Consider the following 19,985-nt stretch of genomic DNA (forward strand, 5'->3'; position numbering starts at 1 on the left):
GCGAACTCCTTCAAGACTGCTGGAAAAGCATTCCAGGTGAAGATGGTTGAGAGAATGCCAAGAGTGTGCAAAGCTGTCATCAAGGCAAAAGGGAGGCAACTTTGAAGAATCTCAAATATATTTGGATTTGTTTAACACTTTTTTGGTTAGTGCATGATTCCATATGTGTTATTTCATAGTTTTGATGTCTTCACTATTATTCTACAATGTAGAAAAAAATTTTAAAAAATAAAGAAAAACCCTTGAGTGAGTAGGTGTGTCCAAACCATTTTTCAACAACCTATTGTCAGTCTAGTTAGTTGGTCATCTACGTGTTACTAGCTATACATGTAGTTATGTGTCTGTCATAATGAGCTATCTAGCTATAAGTTAACCCTGACCAATCAAATGGATAGGTGTAAGCCATTATGGTCATTCCAACTGATCTTAACTAGGTGTCTTTACTAGACAGACAGTCAGACAGAGCGAGAGAGAGAGGGTGGAGAGAGAGGGGACAGAGAGAGGACGAGAGAGAGGGGGGAGAGAGAGGGGAGGCAGAGAAAGGGGGGAGAGAGAGGGGCAGAGAGAGGGGACCGGCAGAGGGGGGAGAGAGTGGGTAGAGAGGGGGAGAGAGAGGGGACAGAGAGAGGTGGCGGAGAGAGAGGAAGAAAGTAAGAAAAATAGCAGTGCACATTTACTTAGACTTGAGTATTTCAACAACTCTTCTCTTCCAACTTGTTAGGCAATCACAGGGGAAGGATGGCCAGCCACACAGGAGGGTGATTTTCACTACGGAGTAGGAGGCCGTGCTGATGGAGATGCATGCTGGCCATTTCGGAGTGAAGCGTATCCTTGGCAAAATAAACCTACGCTTCTTCTGGAGTGGGATTGTCAAGGATGTGGACAGCTGGGCAAATTAAATAACCTTTTGTTTATCAATCACATTCTATTATATCTGACATTGACTGTCATATCAGAGAGCACACAATGTTTCAATGTGCCACGTTGTGCCTAAAGGTCAGTACCTGTCTAGTCTGCCAGAAGTTTAAGAGGGTGAAGACTGTGGCGCCGGAGTTGATGCCCATCAGTTGTTTCACCGTGGCACATGATTGGTCAACCCATCAGTTGTTTCACCGTGGCACATGATTGGTCAACCCATTAGTTGTTTCACCGTGGCACATGATTGGTCAACCCATCAGTTGTTTCACCGTGGCACATGATTGGTCAACCCATTAGTTGTTTCACCGTGGCACATGATTGGTCAACCCATTAGTTGTTTCACCATGGCACATGATCGTAAGTGGCACAAGTCACATTTTACTAAGTTGTTTTGTAATGGCTGCTTTTATTTGACCACAACAGAGTTCAATATTATAGAAATGTGTTTGTGTGTCAGTATCCTTACACATATGAGAATCTGCATACTGTAGGACACAGATACGGGTAAGAATAAAGTCAACTTCTCTGTAACACTTTAAATGTTTGGGGTGGAACTCATCGTACTCTTCACTAAATCCAGGATTGGCAACAGCTGGTGTCTGACGGTGACCGATCACTTTACCAAGTGGGTTGAGGCTATACCCATTAAGGTCAGTAAAAGGAAGACAGCGTGCTTAACTCTCCATTCCCATCTGTAACCCATTAAAAAGGGTGGTAGGAACCAAACAGATATTTGTTTTGTATGATACCCATCAAGGATGAAACTGGCGAGGCCACCTCCAAGGCGATGATTGACATTTTCAAAACCCACGGTTCTCCTGAGGTCATCTCGAATCACCGAAGTCGTGAACTCTGGAACAAGGTACGGATGTTATAAGTTATTTTCTGTTACCAATGGTTTGTTTTATTTTTTTTTTTACAATTCATTTTTTGTTTTCCATGGTACACAATCAGACATATTTCAACATCTTACATTGTCAATAGATATTTCTTTCCTACCCCCTCCTCCAGGTTTGGATGAATGGACTAACCAGACCCTCAAGACCCTCTGTAAAGGCTTTCCTCTTCATCTGAAGAGGAGAGGCGAGAAGGATCGGAGGACCACTATGCGGCGTGGTAAGTGTCCATGGTTCTTTTAATAAGAAATACTTAACATGAACACAACGGATACAAAAACAATAAATGTGAAACGAACGAAAACCGAAACACAGACACGGAAACAAACACCCACAAACACACAGTGAAACCCAGGCTACCTAAGTATGATTCTCAATCAGAGACAACTAATGACACCTGCCTCTGATTGAGAAACATACAAATCCCAAAATCATAGAAAAACAAACATAGACTGCCCACCCCAACTAACGCCCTGACCATACTAAATAAATACAAAAACAAAAAAAATAAAGGTCAGAACGTGACACCCTCAAGACAAGTCCCTTGATGGGTTCCAGGAACGGTCCACACGACAGCAGCATCCAGGCCTCCACCGAGTACTCGTCCTACCGCCTGCTGTACGGACGTGAGACCTGCAGATGTTGACTGATGGTCACCAATGCAAAGAAAAAGCCGTATCTCAGACTGGCCAATAAAAAAATGGAGGCAGAAGAACTCTGCCTAGAAGGTCAGCATCCCGGAGTCGGGATGCCGACCTTGTGATCTGTAAGGTAAGTTTAATGTTTAACTTTAATGTGTCAAGCAGATTACCACTTTTCTTTGCTATTTTCCAAAACGTAGCAACGCTTAAGCCATGGATTTCATGTTGAAATGTTAATTAACAAGGTACCCAAAAAGTAGTTTGAAGTAATATTTCCATATTATTAGCTTATCAAAAGAATGTCACGGAAATCGGCTTTGTTTGCATAGCGGGGATGAAAAGAACATAATTTAGGCTGTAATGATCTCCACAGTTCAACGTATTTGGGTTATCACACCGTTGATATAGCAACAGACGCTAATAGTTTTTTTTAATACCATTGTGAAGTGGGGGGGGGCACTTTTGGGCAGCGGGACATTATTTGGATTGACAGGCCCCCTGGAGGTAGGTGCCCCGGGGCCCCCGATGATGTGATCCGGCACTGGTCATAGACATGCTGTGCTTGAATTGGGCCATCCTGGTACACACGGGAGCCGAGTGCCAGGCAGCTCCTAAAATGTTTGACTGCTTGGGTACCAGCACCTGGCTTTAAAAAAAATATGACCAGCACCCAAATTGAAAAATATTTCAGTAAGTGTCGACATCATATAGGAGGATATGTTACTTTCATCACCCTTTACCGCCTCATCAAAACAAGATCAAGTTATTTGCAGGCTTTAATAGATAGAGGTCGAAGGTCGAAACAACACCAGTTCAGCTGAATTTTCTTGCAGCTCAGTTTCCCTGTAAAAAAAAAATGGGAAGTGCCAGGGTGCGGATCTAGTATCTAGTCCACCCTGTCTTACTCATTATGATCCTAAGACCAGCTGTCAAACACGGATCTGTTTTTACCTGTCTTTGTGCTAGACCCCCCCCCTCCCACCAGGTGTCTCCCATCTCCCCCTGCTATCCCCTGTGTGTTTACATATACCTGCGTTTTCTGTTTGTCTGTGCCAGTTCGCCTTGTCCCGTCAAGATCTACCAGCATGTTTCTCTGCACTCTAATTTTTTGTCCTGACCCTGATCCGGCCTTCCGTCTTGTACCTGCCTGAATCTGATTTGGATTACGACTCTTTGCCTGCTTTGACGTACCTTTTTGCCTGCCCCTTGTACTATAATAAACTCTGAGACTCGTACTATCCGCCTCCAGTGTCTGCATCTGGGTCTTAGCCTGAGCCAGGTCAGGTCGGAGGTCAACCCGCCCTGTGCAATTGGGTCCTGGACTTGACGGGCCCCCCCCCCATGGTGGTGAAGGTGGGAAACAACATCTCCACTTCGCTGATCCTCAGCACTGGAGCCCCAATAGGGTGTGTGTTCAGCCCTCTCCTGTACTCCCTGTTCACCAATGACTGCGTGGCCGTGCTCGCCACCAACTCAATCATCAAGTTTACAGACGACACAACAGTAGCAGGCTTGATCACCAACAATGACGAGGCAGCCTATAGGGAGGAGGTGAGGGCACTCGGAGTGTGTTGTCAGGAATACAACCTCTCACTTAACATCAACAAAACATAGGAGATGATCGTGGGCTTCAGGAAACAGTAGATAGAGCACCCCCCCCCTATCCATATTGACGGAAGGTGGAAAGATTCAAGTTCCTCTGCGTACACATCAAGGACAAACTGAAATGTCCACCCACAACCTCAGGAGGTTGAAGAAATTTGGCTTGTCATCTAAAACCCTCACAAACTTTTACAGATGCACAATTGAAAGCATCCTGTCGGCATCCTGTCGGGCCTGGTACGGCAACTGCCATGCTCTCCAGAAGGTGGTGTGGTCTGCACAACGGATCACCGGGGGCAAACTACCTGCCCTCCAGGACACCTGCAGCATACGATGTCACAGAAAGGCCAAAAAGAGAATCAAGGACAACGACCACCCGAGCCACTGCCTGTTCACACCGCTACCATCCAGAAGGCGAGGTCAGGACAGGTGCATCAAAGCTGGGACTGAGAGACTGAAAAACAGATTCTATCTCAAGGCCAGACTGTTAAACAGCCACCACTAACACTGAGTGGCTGCTGCCAACATATAGACTTGAAATCAATGGCCACTTTAATAAATGGATCACGAGTCACTTTAACAAGGACACTTTAATTAATAATGTTTACATATCTTACATTACTCATCTCATATGTATATGCTGTATTTTATACCGTCTATTGCATCTTGCCTACGCCGCTCGGTCAACGCTCATCCATATATTTATATGTACATATTCTTACTCCATCCCTTTAGATGTGTGTGCATTAGGTCGTTGTTGTGAAATTGTTAGATTACTTGTTAGATATTGCTGCACTGTTGGAACTAGAAGCACAAGCATTTCGCTACACTCGCATTAATTAACATCTGCTAACAGTGTGTATGTGACCAATAAAATTTGATTTGATTTGAGGCTCTCTGTGGAGACAATGCCTCTCCTGGGTGATTTCCTGCCCTGTGTGTCCTCTCATGCCTTTCTTACTCTCTAAAACCCAAACCCTAGGCTGTTAAGCCAGAGCATTTTAAAAATGGTGGGAGGCAAGGCGGATGTCTGGATAGATAGTGCCTCTGTAGCTTGGATGTCTGGATGTGAGCCAGCTCGACAGGTAGAGACTAGTCTCCCTCATACTCCATATTCCCATAACTTTTACAGTTAAATCCCCCCCCCCCCCTCCCCCTTTAAGTATCTGCTAGTGTGCAGACAGTGGCTGAATCAGGTTCACAAAGAGAGAGACTATATGGGCCTGTGCTGATGCACTATGTTATGTCTGATAGACTGACGTTTCATTGTGCTGAACTCAGGGAAAGAGATAGCAACGTACTGTGAGACAATACAGCTACGGAGAACACCGCGGATTTGGACGGTCAGAACTGAGGTGAGTTTGGGAACCTTGCGGCTGCTGTTTATAATACGAAGGAATACTGAGCCACGAACCAGACGACTTACCCCCACAGAGTCCTCAGTCAAGAATCAGCATTAATTGATAGCTGTAGATGTCATATGAATTCAGGTGCAATAGGGTGTACAATAAATAAAGCTATATCTTTAATTCTATCGCTACCACCAAAATGTGTTCTGGCTGTATTTAGTCAACAGTAGTTACAGTTGAGACCTCCGCAGTAAAGTTGTTGTTGTTGTTGTTTTGTTGTAGCTTTTTTTTCCAAAGAGGCTACTGTTATTTTTAGTCAAATGTTTAGATCCAAGGACACACGTGAAAACGTTCACTTTCCCTGCCTATCTTATCTCCTGTACTACTTCTTTAGAGAGCGTATAAACAGATGCACCCACTGGGTCCATGGACTTACGATTATTATCCTGTCTATGTGGTAGGGGGTAAACAGGGCTTTGTGTATTACTATGCTAATATCCTGTCTATGTGGTAGGGGGTAAACAGGGCTTACTATGCTAATATCCTGTCTATGTGGTAGGGGGTAAACAGGGCTTTGTGTATTACTATGCTAATATCCTGTCTATGTGGTAGGGTAAACAGGGCTTTGTGTATTACCAGGCTAATATCCTGTATATGGGGTAGGGGGAAAACAGGGCTTTGTGTATTACTATGCTAATATCCTGTCTATGTGGTAGGGTAAACAGGGATTACTATGCTAATATCCTGTCTATGTGGTAGGGTAAACAGGGCTTACTATGCTAATATCCTGTCTATGTGGTAGGGTAAACAGGGCTTTGTGTATTACCAGGCTAATATCCTGTCGATGTGGTAGGGGGAAAACAGGGCTTTGTGTATTACCAGGCTAATATCCTGTCTATGTGGTAGGGGGAAAACAGGGCTTTGTGTATTACTATGCCAATACAGTAGTCATTGGACTGGTTCTTGGCGCTGTAATTGTCTAATTTTGTAGCAGTGTTTTTAGATACTGACAAAGCCACTGAACGTTTACTTTCATTCACAATCTGATATATCGGTATTGTATGGTATGACTCCAGTCCCAAGTTCAGACACCAAGTACAGACACTAAGTACAGACACTAAGTACAGACACTAAGTACAGACACTAAGTACAGACACCAAGTACAGACACCAAGTACAGACACCAAGTACAGACACCAAGTACAGACACCAAGTACAGACACCAAGTACAGACACTAAGTACAGACACTAAGTACAGACACTTAGTTCAGACACTTAGTTCAGACACTTAGTTCAGACACTAAGTTCAGACACTTAGTTCAGACACTAAGTACAGACACTAAGTACAGACACTTAGTTCAGACACTAAGTACAGACACTAAGTACAGACACTAAGTACAGACACTAAGTACAGACACTAAGTACAGACACCAAGTACAGACACCAAGTACAGACACCAAGTACAGATACTTAGTTCAGACACTAAGTACAGACACCAAGTACAGACACTAAGTACAGACACTAAGTACAGACACTAAGTACAGACACTAAGTACAGACACTAAGTACAGACACTAAGTACAGACACTAAGTACAGACACTAAGTACAGACACTAAGTACAGATACTTAGTTCAGACACTTAGTTCAGACACTAAGTACAGACACTAAGTTCAGACACTTAGTTCAGACACTAAGTTCAGATACTTAGTTCAGACACATCCCAAGGGTGGAAAAAGAGACAAAATGGCCTTACGTTGACGACTTTACGTTGATGACTTTACGTTGATGACCTTACGTTGACGACTTTACGTTGATGACCTTACGTTGACGACTTTATGTTGATGACTTTACGTTGACGACTTTACGTTGATGACCTTACGTTGATGACCTTACGTTGATGACCTTACGTTGATGACCTTACGTTGATGACCTTACGTTGATTACTTTACGTTGACGACTTTACGTTGACGACTTTACGTTGATGACCTTACGTTGACGACTTTATGTTGATGACTTTACGTTGACGACTTTACGTTGATGACCTTACGTTGATGACCTTACGTTGATGACCTTACGTTGACGACTTTACGTTGATGACCTTACGTTGACGACTTAACGTTGATGACCTTACGTTGATGACCTTACGTTGATGACTTTACGTTGACGACTTAACGTTGATGACCTTACGTTGACGACTTTACGTTAATGACTTTACGTTGATGACTTTACGTTGACGACGTTGATGACTTTACTTTGATGACTTTACGTTGATGACTTTACGTTGATTACTTTACATTGATGACGTTGATGACTTTACGTTGATGACTTTACGTTGACGACTTTACGTTGATGACTTTACGTTGATGACTTTACGTTGACGATGTTGATGACTTTACGTTGATGACTTTACTTTGATGACTTTACGTTGACGACTTTACGTTGATGACCTTACGTTGATGACTTTACGTTGATGACCTTACGTTGATGACCTTACGTTGACGACTTAACGTTGATGACCTTACGTTGATGACTTTACGTTGACGACTTAACGTTGATGACCTTACGTTGATGACCTTACGTTGACGACTTTACGTTGATGACCTTACGTTGACGACTTTACGTTAATGACTTTACGTTGATGACTTTACGTTGACGACGTTGATGACTTTACTTTGATGACTTTACGTTGATGACTTTACGTTGATTACTTTACATTGATGACGTTGATGACTTTACGTTGATGACTTTACGTTGACGACTTTACGTTGATGACTTTACGTTGATGACTTTACGTTGACGATGTTGATGACTTTACGTTGATGACTTTACTTTGATGACTTTACGTTGACGACTTTACGTTGATTACCTTACGTTGATGACTTTACGTTGACGACTTTACGTTGATGACTTTACGTTGACGACTTTACGTTGACGATTTTACGTTGATGACTTTACGTTGACGACTTTATGTTGACGACTTTACGTTGATTACTTTACGTTGATGACTTTACGTTGACGACTTTACGTTGACGACTTTACGTTGACAACTTTACGTTGATGACTTTAGTTTGACAACTTTACATTGACGACTTTACGTTGACGACTCTACGTTGATGACTTTACGTTGACGACTTTACGTTGACGACTTTACGTTGATGACTTTACGTTGATGACTTTGTTGACGACTTTACGTTGACGACTTTACGCTGATGACTTTACGTTGATGACCTTACGTTGATGACTTTACGTTGATGACCTTACATTGATGACTTTACCTTGACGACTCTACGTTGATGACTTTACGTTGACGACTTTACGTTGACGACTTTACGCTGATGACTTTACGTTGATGACCTTACGTTGTTGACTTTGCGTTGATGACCTTACATTGATGACTTTACGTTGATGACTCTACGTTGACGACTTTACGCTGATGACTTTACGTTGATGACTTTACGTTGACGACTCTACGTTGACGACTTTACGTTGACGACTTTATGTTGACGACTTTACGTTGACGACTCTACGTTGATGACTTTACGTTGACGACTTTACGTTGACGACTTTACGTTGATGACTTTACGTTGACGACTTTACGTTGACGACTTTACGTTGATGACTTTACGTTGATGACTTTACGTTGATGACCGTACGTTGATGACTTTACGTTGATGACCTTACGTTGATGACCTTACGTTGACGACTTTACGTTGACGACTTTACGTTGATGACTTTTAGCAGAAAAACTATCGGTTTTCCACATTGATACCACATCATCATATGGATTTCTGTTGGGGAGAGTTGAAATTACAACCAGTTTTTTGCACAGTGGGATTGTATCTGTTTTGATCCACTTGATTTCTATCATACTGTGCAACGTATTCTTTCAGACTACATAAATGGTTATGTGAAAGTGCTGTCTGGAGTTTGGGCTTGCAAGTCCATTAGTAATCGAAGATCTCTTATGTCTTGAACCTAAAATCTAATTAAGACAAAAAAATGGTCTGTTTGGCCATAGATAAGGGACTTATTTTAGCCTTCGTCATGAGTCCAGAATATAAAATCTGTTTTGTTATTTAACCATCTTTGAGCTCCGTCAATGAGAATGAAGCCAATGACATATAGTACCAGTCAAACGTTTGGACATACCTACTCATTCCAGAGTTTCTTTATTTTTACTATTTTCTACACAAGACTTGCCTAAAGCTCCCCCAGTACCAGTTGAAAAAATTTATGGAAATACTGTATACAGTGCCTTGCGAAAGTATTCGGCCCCCTTGAACTTTGCGACCTTTTGCCACATTTCAGGCTTCAAACATAAAGATATAAAACTGTATTTTTTTGTGAAGAATCAACAACAAGTGGGACACAATCATGAGGTGGAACGACATTTATTGGATATTTCAAACTTTTTTAACAAATCAAAAACTGAAAAATTGGGCGTGCAAAATTATTCAGCCCCCTTAAGTTAATGCTTTGTAGCACCACCTTTTGCTGCGATTACAGCTGTAAGTCGCTTGGGGTATGTCTCTATCAGTTTTGCACATCGAGAGACTGAAATTTTTTCCATTCCTCCTTGCAAAACTCGAGCTCAGTGAGGTTGGATGGAGAGCATTTGTGAACAGCAGTTTTCAGTTCTTTCCACAGATTCTCGATTGGATTCAGGTCTGGACTTTGACTTGGCCATTCTAACACCTGGATATGTTTATTTTTGAACCATTCCATTGTAGATTTTGCTTTATGTTTTGGATCATTGTCTTGTTGGAAGACAAATCTCCGTCCCAGTCTCAGGTCTTTTGCAGACTCCATCAGGTTTTCTTCCGGAATGGTCCTGTATTTGGCTCCATCCATCTTCCCATCAATTTTAACCATCTTCCCTGTCCCTGCTGAAGAAAAGCAGGCCCAAACCATGATGCTGCCACCACCATGTTTGACAGTGGGGATGGTGTGTTCAGAGGGATGAGCTGTGTTGCTTTCACGCCAAACATAACGTTTTGCATTGTTGCCAAAAAGTTCAATTTTGGTTTCATCTGACCAGATCACCTTCTTCCACATGTTTGGTGTGTCTCCCAGGTGGCTTGTGGCAAACTTTAAACGACACTTTTTATGGATATCTTTAAGAAATGGCTTTCTTCTTGCCACTCTTCCGTAAAGGCCAGATTTGTGCAATATACGGCTGATTGTTGTCCTATGGACAGAGTCTCCCACCTCAGCTGTAGATCTATGCAGTTCATCCAGAGTGATCATGGGCCTATTGGCTGCATCTCTGATCAGTCTTCTCCTTGTTTGAGCTGAAAGTTTAGAGGGACGGCCAGGTCTTGGTAGATTTGCAGTGGTCTGATACTCCTTCCATTTCAATATTATCACTTGCACAGTGCTCCTTGGGATGTTTAAAGCTTGGGAAATCTTTTTGTATCCAAATCCGGCTTTAAACTTCTTCACAACAGTATCTCGGACCTGCCTGGTGTGTTCCTTGTTCTTCATGATGCTCTCTGCGCTTTTAACGGACCTCTGAGACTATCACAGTGCAGGTGCATTTATATGGAGACTTGATTACACACAGGTGGATTGTATTTATCATCATTAGTCATTTAGGTCAACATTGGATCATTCAGAGATCCTCACTGAACTTCTGGAGAGAGTTTGCTGCACTGAAAGTAAAGGGGCTGAATAATTTTGCACGCCCAATTTTTCAGTTTTTGATTTGTTAAAAAAGTTTGAAATATCCAATAAATGTCGTTCCACTTCATGATTGTGTCCCACTTGTTGTTGATTCTTCACAAAATAATACAGTTTTATATATTTATGTTTGAAGCCTGAAATGTGGCAAAAGGTCGCAAAGTTCAAGGGGGCGAATACTTTCGCAAGGCACTGTATACGGCTTAGTAGAAAAGTTATTTTATATACACACAATCACCTGACCTCAACCCAATTGAGATGGTTTGGGATGAGTTGGACGGCAGAGTGAAGGAAAAGCAGCCAACAAGTGCTCAGCATATGTGGGAACTCCTTCAAGACTGTTAGAAAAGCATTCCAGGTGAAGCTGGTTGAGAGAATGCCAAGAGTTGTCATCAAGGCAAAGGGTGGCTACTTTGAAGAATTTAAACTCTAAAATATATTTTGATATGTTCAGCACTTTCTGGGGGGTTACTACATGATTCCATATGTGTTATTTCATAGTTTTGATGTCTTCACTATTATTCTACAATGTAGAAAATAGTAAAAGTAAAGAAAAACCCTTGAATGAGTAGGGGTGTCCAAATTTTTGACTGGTACTGTACGTGCGATATCTCTGTCAAATCCAGCTACAGTATTTGTTTGCCTTCAGCTCAATGCACTTACCATTTCTACATGTATAAAAACATTTGTTTTAAAAGTGAGAGGAATAGAGGGGCTCGCGCAATTGGCCCAGCGTCGTCCGGGTTACGGGAGGTTTTGGCCGGCAGGGATGTTCTTGTCCCATTGCGTACTAGCGACTCCTGTGGCGGGCCGGCCACAATGCACGCTGACACGGTCGTGTACTGTGTTTCCTCCGACACATTGGTGCTGCTGGCTTCCGGGTTAAGCGGGCATTGTGTCTAGAAGCAGTGCGGATTGGCTGGGTTGTGTTTTGGAGTAAGCATGGCTCTCGACCTTCACCTCTCTCGAATCCGTACGGGAGTTGCAGCGATGGGACAAGACTGTACTACCAATTGGATACCACAACATCGGGGAGAAAAAGGAGTAAAAATAAAAAATTTACATAAAAAAAGGAGAGTAATGAGGAGTTTTCTCTGGGGCAGTATGTACTGTATCTAGCATCTCAGAGTAGGAGTGGGAATCTAGGATCAGGCCCCTACCGTCAATGAATCTGTGATCTAAAATTAAAACTGATCCTAAATCATCCCTCTTCCTCTGAGACGCTTCATACATATGGCTCCTCTACACAAAGACCCATTCACAAAAGCGCTGGCTAAATGCTTCCGCAGATGCAAAACTCCATTAGCTCATTCTGAGGGAACTTACCCAGCTGTTCACACCCAGCCACACTAGGCCATTTCACAGTTAAATTCCTCTGTTATTAGCTTTTAAATGAGGGGGTTGGGTTGGAAGCTCCAGGCTACCATAAAATGTTTACCCGAAAGATGTAATGTCTCTGTTTACATCCTAAATGGCACCCTATTCTCTAGTTAGTGGACTACTTTTCACCAGAGCTCTATGCACTACATAGGGAATAGGGTGTGATTTGGAACGCATCCTATGACTGTCATTAGAACAGTTGCCAACAAGCAGGGGCAGGGTGAGATCGGCAGTCTGTTACAGTTCCTGGTTGTAAAGCTGTGTTGACTGTGAAGGCCACTTGCAGGTTTCCTCTGTGGATCTTAGTGGGGGAAGGGACTTTCTGGCAACTTTCACATTTGTTATTCAAAAAAATATATATACAGTGGGCTCCAAAATTACTGGCAATGCACAAACAATACTTAAAATAAAGGTAATTATAGAGATGAACTCAAAATACCAACATGTGAGAAATACTACACTTTATTAATGTTTCAGTGGAACCAACCAAAATCATACAATTATTTAATACAAAATACATTTCACCAAAATCAAGGTTTCATAATTATTGGCACTCGTCATTTAGTACTTAGTGCATCCACCTCTGGCAAGGATAACAGCATGGTCTTTTCCTGTAATGTTTGACAAGGTTAAGGAACACATTTGGAGGGATTTTGGACCATTCCTCTATGCAGATCCTTTCAAGATCCTTCACATTCTTGGGTTTGCTCTTATCAACTGCCCTCTTCCACTCAGCCCACAGGTTTTCCATTGGATTGAGGTCTGGCGACTGAGATGGCCATGGCAGAACATTGATTTTGTTGTCACAGAAACATTTCTGTGTGGATTTTGAGGTATGTTTTGGGTCACTGTCTTGTTGGAAAGTCCACATACGGCAACCAGATTGTCAGCCAAAATTGCCTGATACTTGGTGGAATTCATTATGCCATCAATCTTAACCAGTGCCCCTGGACCTCTGGAATTAAAACAGCCCCAAATCATCACTGACCCCCCTCCATATTTCACCGTGGGTATGAGGTGCCCCTGAACCTCTGGAATTAAAACAGCCCCAAAACATCCCTGACCCACCACCATATTTCACCGTGGGTATGAGGTGCCTCTCCTTGTATGCCTCCATGTTTCACCGTGGGTATGAGGTGCCTCTCCTGGTATGCATCTCTGTTTCACCGTGGGTATGAGGTGCCTCTCCTGGTATGCATCTCTGTTTCACCGTGGGTATGAGGTGCTTCTCCTGGTATGCATCTCTGTTTCACCGTGGGTATGAGGTGCCTCTCCTGGTATGCATCTCTGTTTCACCGTGGGTATGAGGTGCCTCTCCTTGTATGCATCTCTGTTTCACCGTGGGTATGAGGTGCCTCTCCTTGTATGCATCTCTGTTTCACCGTGGGTATGAGGTGCCTCTCCTTGTATGCATCTCTGTTTCACCATGGGTATGAGGTGCCTCTCCTTGTATTTCTGTTTCGATGCCAAACATGCCGATGCTGTATCTGACCAAAACGTTACATTTTGGTCTCATCTGACCAGAGCACCTTCTTCCAATCATAACTTAAATGACGTTTGGCAAACTCCAAGCGTTTGCGTCTGTGTCTTGGGGTCATTAAGTGCTTTCTTCCGGCAACCCTTCCAAAGAGCCTGTGGATGTGGAGTTGGTGTCTGATGGTGCTTTTTGAAACCTGGTGACCTCAAGACGCCACCAAGGCCTGCAATTCTTTCACACTGATTCTGGGGGTTTTGTTGCTTCTCTCACGATCCTCCTCCCTATCCTGGGTGGCAAAACAGTTTTCAACTGTTCCATATCTTTTGAATGTTTTTATAATTGCCCTGACAGCGCTCAGTGGTATATTCAATCATTTGTGGATCTTCTTGTAGCCATTACCAGATTTATGAAGGTCTACGACCATCTGTCTCTTTTGAACAGCCAGTTATTTTGTTTTCTTCATGGTGTTGGATGACAGCGGGATATTGCATGTGTGTTACCTCATTTTTATACCTTAGTGAAACAGGAAGTGATGTAATGGCTCAATATAGTTCCTTAATTCCTGGTTTAATGTTGGTAGATGTTATTTACAATAATATTTAAGGGTGCCATTAATTGTGAAATTTTGATTTGGAGGACATTGATTTTTTAATTAAATCAATAAATTATTTTGGTTGGTTCCATTGAAACGTTAATAAAGTACAGTATTTTTCACATGCTGTTATTTTGAGTTTATCTCTATAATTATATTGTTTATATTTTTTTAAGTATTGTTTGTGCATTGCCAGTAATTTTGGAGCCCACTGTATATATATTTAACCTTTATTTAACTAGGCAAGTCAGTTAAGAAAAAAATGTATTATTTAGAATGACGGCCTACCGAAATGCAAAAGACCTCCTGCGGGGACGAGGGCTGGGATAAAAAACAAAAATAAACATTTAATAAAAATACAGGACAAAACACACATCACGACAAGAGAGACACCACAACACTACATAAAGAGAGCCCTAAGACAACACTACATAAAGAGAGACCTAAGACAACACTACATAAAGAGAGACCTAAGACAACAACATGGCAAGGCAGCAGCATAGCATGACCGCAATGCCTATTGCATTGCTTCACCTTTCACCTTTGTCACAGTTTTCTCTGCCATCACAAATCCTCTCTAGACAAAGTTTGGGTCAATTCCATCAAGAAAATGGGAAATTGAATTTCAGTTTACTTCCTGAATGTGTTTCATACATACACGGAGCCATACACCTCGTACACGGAGCCATACACCTCGTACACTGAGCCAGTCACCTCATACACGGAGCCGGTCACCTCATACACGGAGCCATACACCTCGTATACGGAGCCATACACCTCGTACACTGAGCCAGTCACCTCATACACTGAGCCAGTCACCTCATACACTGAGCCAGTCACCTCATACACTGAGCCAGTCACCTCATACACGGAGTCATACACCTCATACACTGAGCTAGTTACCTCATACACTGAGCTGGTTACCTCATCCACTGAGCCGGTCACCTCATACACTGAGCCAGTCACCTCATACACTGAGCCAGTCACCTCGTACACTGAGCCAGTCACCTCATACACGGAGCCATACACCTCGTACACTGAGCCAGTCACCTCATACACGGAGCCGGTCACCTCATACACGGAGCCATACACCTCGTACACGGAGCCATACACCTCGTACACTGAGCCAGTCACCTCATACACTGAGCCAGTCACCTCATACACTGAGCCAGTCACCTCATACACTGAGCCAGTCACCTCATACACGGAGTCATACACCTCATACACTGAGCTAGTTACCTCATACACTGAGCTGGTTACCTCATACACTGAGCCGGTCACCTCATACACTGAGCCAGTCACCTCATACACTGAGCCAGTCACCTCGTACACTGAGCCAGTCACCTCATACACTGAGCCAGTCACCTCATACACTGAGCCAGTCACCTCATACACTGAGCCAGTCACCTCATACACGGAGTCATACACCTCATACACTGAGCTAGTTACCTCATACACTGAGCTGGTTACCTCATCCGCTGAGCCGGTCACCTCATACACTGAGCCAGTCACCTCATACACTGAGCCAGTCACCTCGTACACTGAGCCAGTCACCTCATACACGGAGCCAGTCACCTCATACACTGAGTCGGTCACCTCATACACGGAGCCGGTCACCTCATACACTGAGCCAGTCACCTCATACACGGAGTCATACACCTCATACACTGAGCTAGTTACCTCATACACTGAGCTGGTTACCTCATCCACTGAGCCGGTCACCTCATACACTGAGCCGGTCACCTCATACACTGAGCCAGTCACCTCGTACACTGAGCCATACACCTCGTACAGTGAGCCATACACCTCGTACACTGAGCCGGTCACCTCATACACTGAGCCAGTCACCTCATACACTGAGCCAGTCACCTCATACACTGAGCCGGTCACCTCATACACTGAGCCGGTCACCTCATACACTGAGCTGGTCACCTCATACACGGAGCCAGTCTCCTCATACACGGAGCCAGTCACCTCATACACTGAGCCAGTCACCTCACTGAGCCAGTCACCTCATACACGGAGCCAGTCACCTCATACACTGAGCCAGTCACCTCATACACTGAGCCAGTCACCTCATACACTGAGCCAGTCACCTCATACACTGAGCCAGTCACCTCACACTGAGCCAGTCACCTCATACACTGAGCCAGTCACCTCATACACTGAGCCAGTCACCTCATACACTGAGCCAGTCACCTCATACACTGAGCCAGTCACCTCACACTGAGCCAGTCACCTCATACACTGAGCCGGTCACCTCATACACGGAGCCGGTCACCTCATACACGGAGCCAGTCACCTCATACACGGAGCCAGTCACCTCATACACGGAGCCAGTCACCTCATACACGGAGCCAGTCATCTCATACACTGAGCCAGTCACCTCATACACTGAGCCAGTCACCTCACACTGAGCCAGTCACCTCACACTGAGCCAGTCACCTCATACACTGAGCCAGTCACCTCATACACTGAGCCGGTCACCTCATACACGGAGCCGGTCACCTCATACACGGAGCCGGTCACCTCATACACGGAGCCGGTCACCTCATACACTGAGCCGGTCACCTCATACACGGAGCCAGTCACCTCATACACGGAGCCAGTCATCTCATACACATTGTTTCTTCACATTCCTGTAGGTGCTTTTTGGAGATCCCATGCATCCAAAGGTATGCATGGGTACTGAGAACACATCAGGGCTCCTACCAACCTCTCTACTTCCTAAAGGCCCATTTCCCTACCGGGTTCCACCCAAACCCCAGCCCAGAAGGGAACGATGGCACTGGGCCACAGACACTGTAACTGTCCTGAACAGGAACACCTGTACAGGTGAAGCAGGGGACCATGGTCAGGAGAAGGGACAACTGACCAGGAACAAGTCCATAGCACCTCTCATCAATAGCCAGGGGGACTGTATTTCGTCTGAAGTTATGACCTCTGGCTCTTCCAGGATCCAATCTGCATCTTCAATGACACCAGCGGAGGAACAGTGGGCTTCCATCGGATTCACACCTGTTCCAAAGCCTCGTCTCATAGTCGGACCAACACCTGCAGAGGAACAGTGGGCTTCCATCGGATTCACACCTGTACCAAAGCCTCGTCTCAGAGTCGGACCAACACCTGCAGAGGAACAATGGGCTTCCATCAGATTCACACCTGTACCAAAGCCTCGTCTCAGAGTCGGACCAACACCTGCAGAGGAACAGTGGGCTTCCATCAGATTCACACCTGTCCCAAAGCCTCGTCTCAGAGTCGGACCAACACTTAACCCACACAGCAGAGACTCAGGTAGGACCCTTCATTTATTAAACTATTGTGTCTTTATTGTGAGAGCTCTGGTAAGACTTCCAATGTATTCATTACAGACGGCGCATGAACTTGAAACTTACTAGTGAACACAGTACATTGGCATCTCTAATACCTTGACGGATACAGTATCGTGACAGCTTTCTTGTTTCCATAACAGGTCTGGCAGCAGGACATATGGAGGAGCCCTTATGCTTACGTACCAACCCCGTCCAAAGACTTCCTCCCCCTAACAAGCCCCTCCCAACTTTAAAAAGAAACGGTATTGTTCAGAGAATGGTCCACACGAACACTGAGAACAGAAACAGTGGATCCATGGTTGTCATTGACACTGAGGGCTCAGGAGCGGATTTGCATTATGCACAGCTTCCAAGAGGCAGCCGGGAGAGGCTGAACACTGCTGTGACAGACAAGCTGAACGCAAACTGCAGAGAGAGAAACGGTTTATTAGAAACCTTGTGGCAGGAACGCAAACTGGTGCAAGAGAGCGGAATACTGCCGTACCTCAACAAGCAAGAGCTGCTGCTACAGGAGGTATACGGTATCATCAGTGGGTTTTCTACTGTTGGTAAAACATTTATATTTTCTTAACAATAGGTGTCTTGTTCATTGTGATTGATGGGCACCATTGTATGGATAACTGCATTGGATCTCTCACTCTTTCTCTCTCTCTCTGTCTCCCTCCCTCTCTCCTTTTCTCTTTCTCTCTGTCTCCCTCCCTCTCTTCCTTTCTCTTTCTCTCTGTCTCCCTCGCTCTCTTCCTTTCTCTTTCTCTCTGTCTCCCTCCCTCTCTTCCTTTTTCTCTCTCTCTGTCTCCCTCCTCTCCCTTTCTCTCTCTCTGTCTCCCTCCTCTCCCTTTCTCTGTCTCTCTCCCTCCCTCTCTCCCTTTCTCTCTCTCTCTGTCTCCCCCCCTCTTTCCCTTTCTCTCTCTCTCTGTCTCCCTCCCTCCTCTCCCTTTCTCTCTCTCTCTGTCTCCCTCTGTCTCCCTCCCTCTCTCCCTTTCTCGCTCTCTCTCTGTCTCCCCCCCTCCTCTCCCTTTCTCTCTGTCTCTCTCCCTCCCTCTCTCCCTTTCTCTCTCTCTCTGTCTCCCTCCTCTCCCTTTCTCTCTCTCTCTGTCTCCCTCCTCTCCCTTTCTCTCTGTCTCTCTCCCTCCCTCTCTCCCTTTCTCTCTCTCTCTGTCTCCCCCCTCTTTCCCTTTCTCTCTCTCTCTGTCTCCCTCCCCCCTCTTTCCCTTTCTCTCTCTCTCTGTCTCCCTCCCTCCTCTCCCTTTCTCTCTCTCTCTGTCTCCCTCTGTCTCCCTCCCTCTCTCCCTTTCTCGCTCTCTCTCTGTCTCCCCCCTCCTCTCCCTTTCTCTCTGTCTCTCTCCCTCCCTCTCTCCCTTTCTCTCTCTCTCTGTCTCCCCCCCTCTTTCCCTTTCTCTCTCTCTCTCTCTGTCTCCCTCCCTCTCTCCCTTTCTCGCTCTCTCTCTGTCTCCCTCCCTCTCTCCCTTTCTCTCTCTCTCTGTCTCCCTCCCTCTCTCCCTTTCTCTCTCTCTCTGTCTCCCTCCCTCCCTCCCTCCTCTCTCTCGTGTCCCAGAGTATGTATGAGGTGGTGACGACAGAGCAGTCCTACCTGGAGAGGCTGGGTGTCGCTGTGAACCATTTCATGAAGTCATCTACCCTGCGTCTAGCCCTGTCACCCAGAGACCACAAGTCCCTTTTCTCTAGTATTGCCAAGATCAGGGAGATTAGCCAGAAGTAAGCCTGCCTGTTGCACAATCTGGGCACCAATCTAAAGGTGCAAGACTTCATTACTAGTCTTACCTGTACAAAGACCAATGCATTTGCATGAACTTCTTGTGCCTTTGAGGACTGATCTGAGAAGATCGTTATGTTGTCAGATTTTTAGATGCGATGAAGGAGGAGCTGGAGTCTAACCTGCTTTGTGACACGTTGTATTCTCAGCTTTCTAGACGTAATGAGGGAGGAGCTGGAGTCTAACCTGCTTTGTGACACGTTGTATTCTCAGCTTTCTAGACGTAATGAGGGAGGAGCTGGAGTCTAACCTGCTTTGTGACACGTTGTATTCTCAGCTTTCTAGACGTAATGAGGGAGGAGCTGGAGTCTAACCTGCTTTGTGACACGTTGTATTCTCAGCTTTC

The 19,985-nt window shown here is 44.7% G+C and overlaps 1 protein-coding gene across 4 annotated transcripts in view; it reads left to right on the top strand.

Moving 5' to 3' along the window:
- Window positions 1-1,344: 1,344 nt before the first annotated feature.
- LOC110524871 (ephexin-1) overlaps window positions 1,345-19,985 on the top strand; it is a 41,469-nt gene continuing 22,828 nt past the window's right edge. The window contains exons 1-7 of one of the 4 annotated variants that reach the window (XM_036978915.1): window positions 1,345-1,422; window positions 1,499-1,568; window positions 1,676-1,780; window positions 1,930-2,034; window positions 17,490-17,827; window positions 18,006-18,379; window positions 19,421-19,581. In XM_036978915.1, the coding sequence (XP_036834810.1) occupies window positions 17,509-17,827; window positions 18,006-18,379; window positions 19,421-19,581 (854 nt within the window). In that variant the 5' untranslated portion in view covers window positions 1,345-1,422; window positions 1,499-1,568; window positions 1,676-1,780; window positions 1,930-2,034; window positions 17,490-17,508. Of the gene's footprint in view, window positions 1,423-1,498; window positions 1,569-1,596; window positions 1,781-1,929; window positions 2,035-2,372; window positions 2,586-5,254; window positions 5,413-17,183; window positions 17,828-18,005; window positions 18,380-19,420; window positions 19,582-19,985 lie in introns of those variants that run through there. The other 3 variants (XM_036978916.1, XM_036978917.1, XM_036978914.1) reach the window with 3 other exon arrangements.

This window comes from Oncorhynchus mykiss, chromosome 5, assembly GCF_013265735.2.
Source record: "Oncorhynchus mykiss isolate Arlee chromosome 5, USDA_OmykA_1.1, whole genome shotgun sequence".
NCBI classification, from domain to species: domain Eukaryota; kingdom Metazoa; phylum Chordata; class Actinopteri; order Salmoniformes; family Salmonidae; genus Oncorhynchus; species Oncorhynchus mykiss.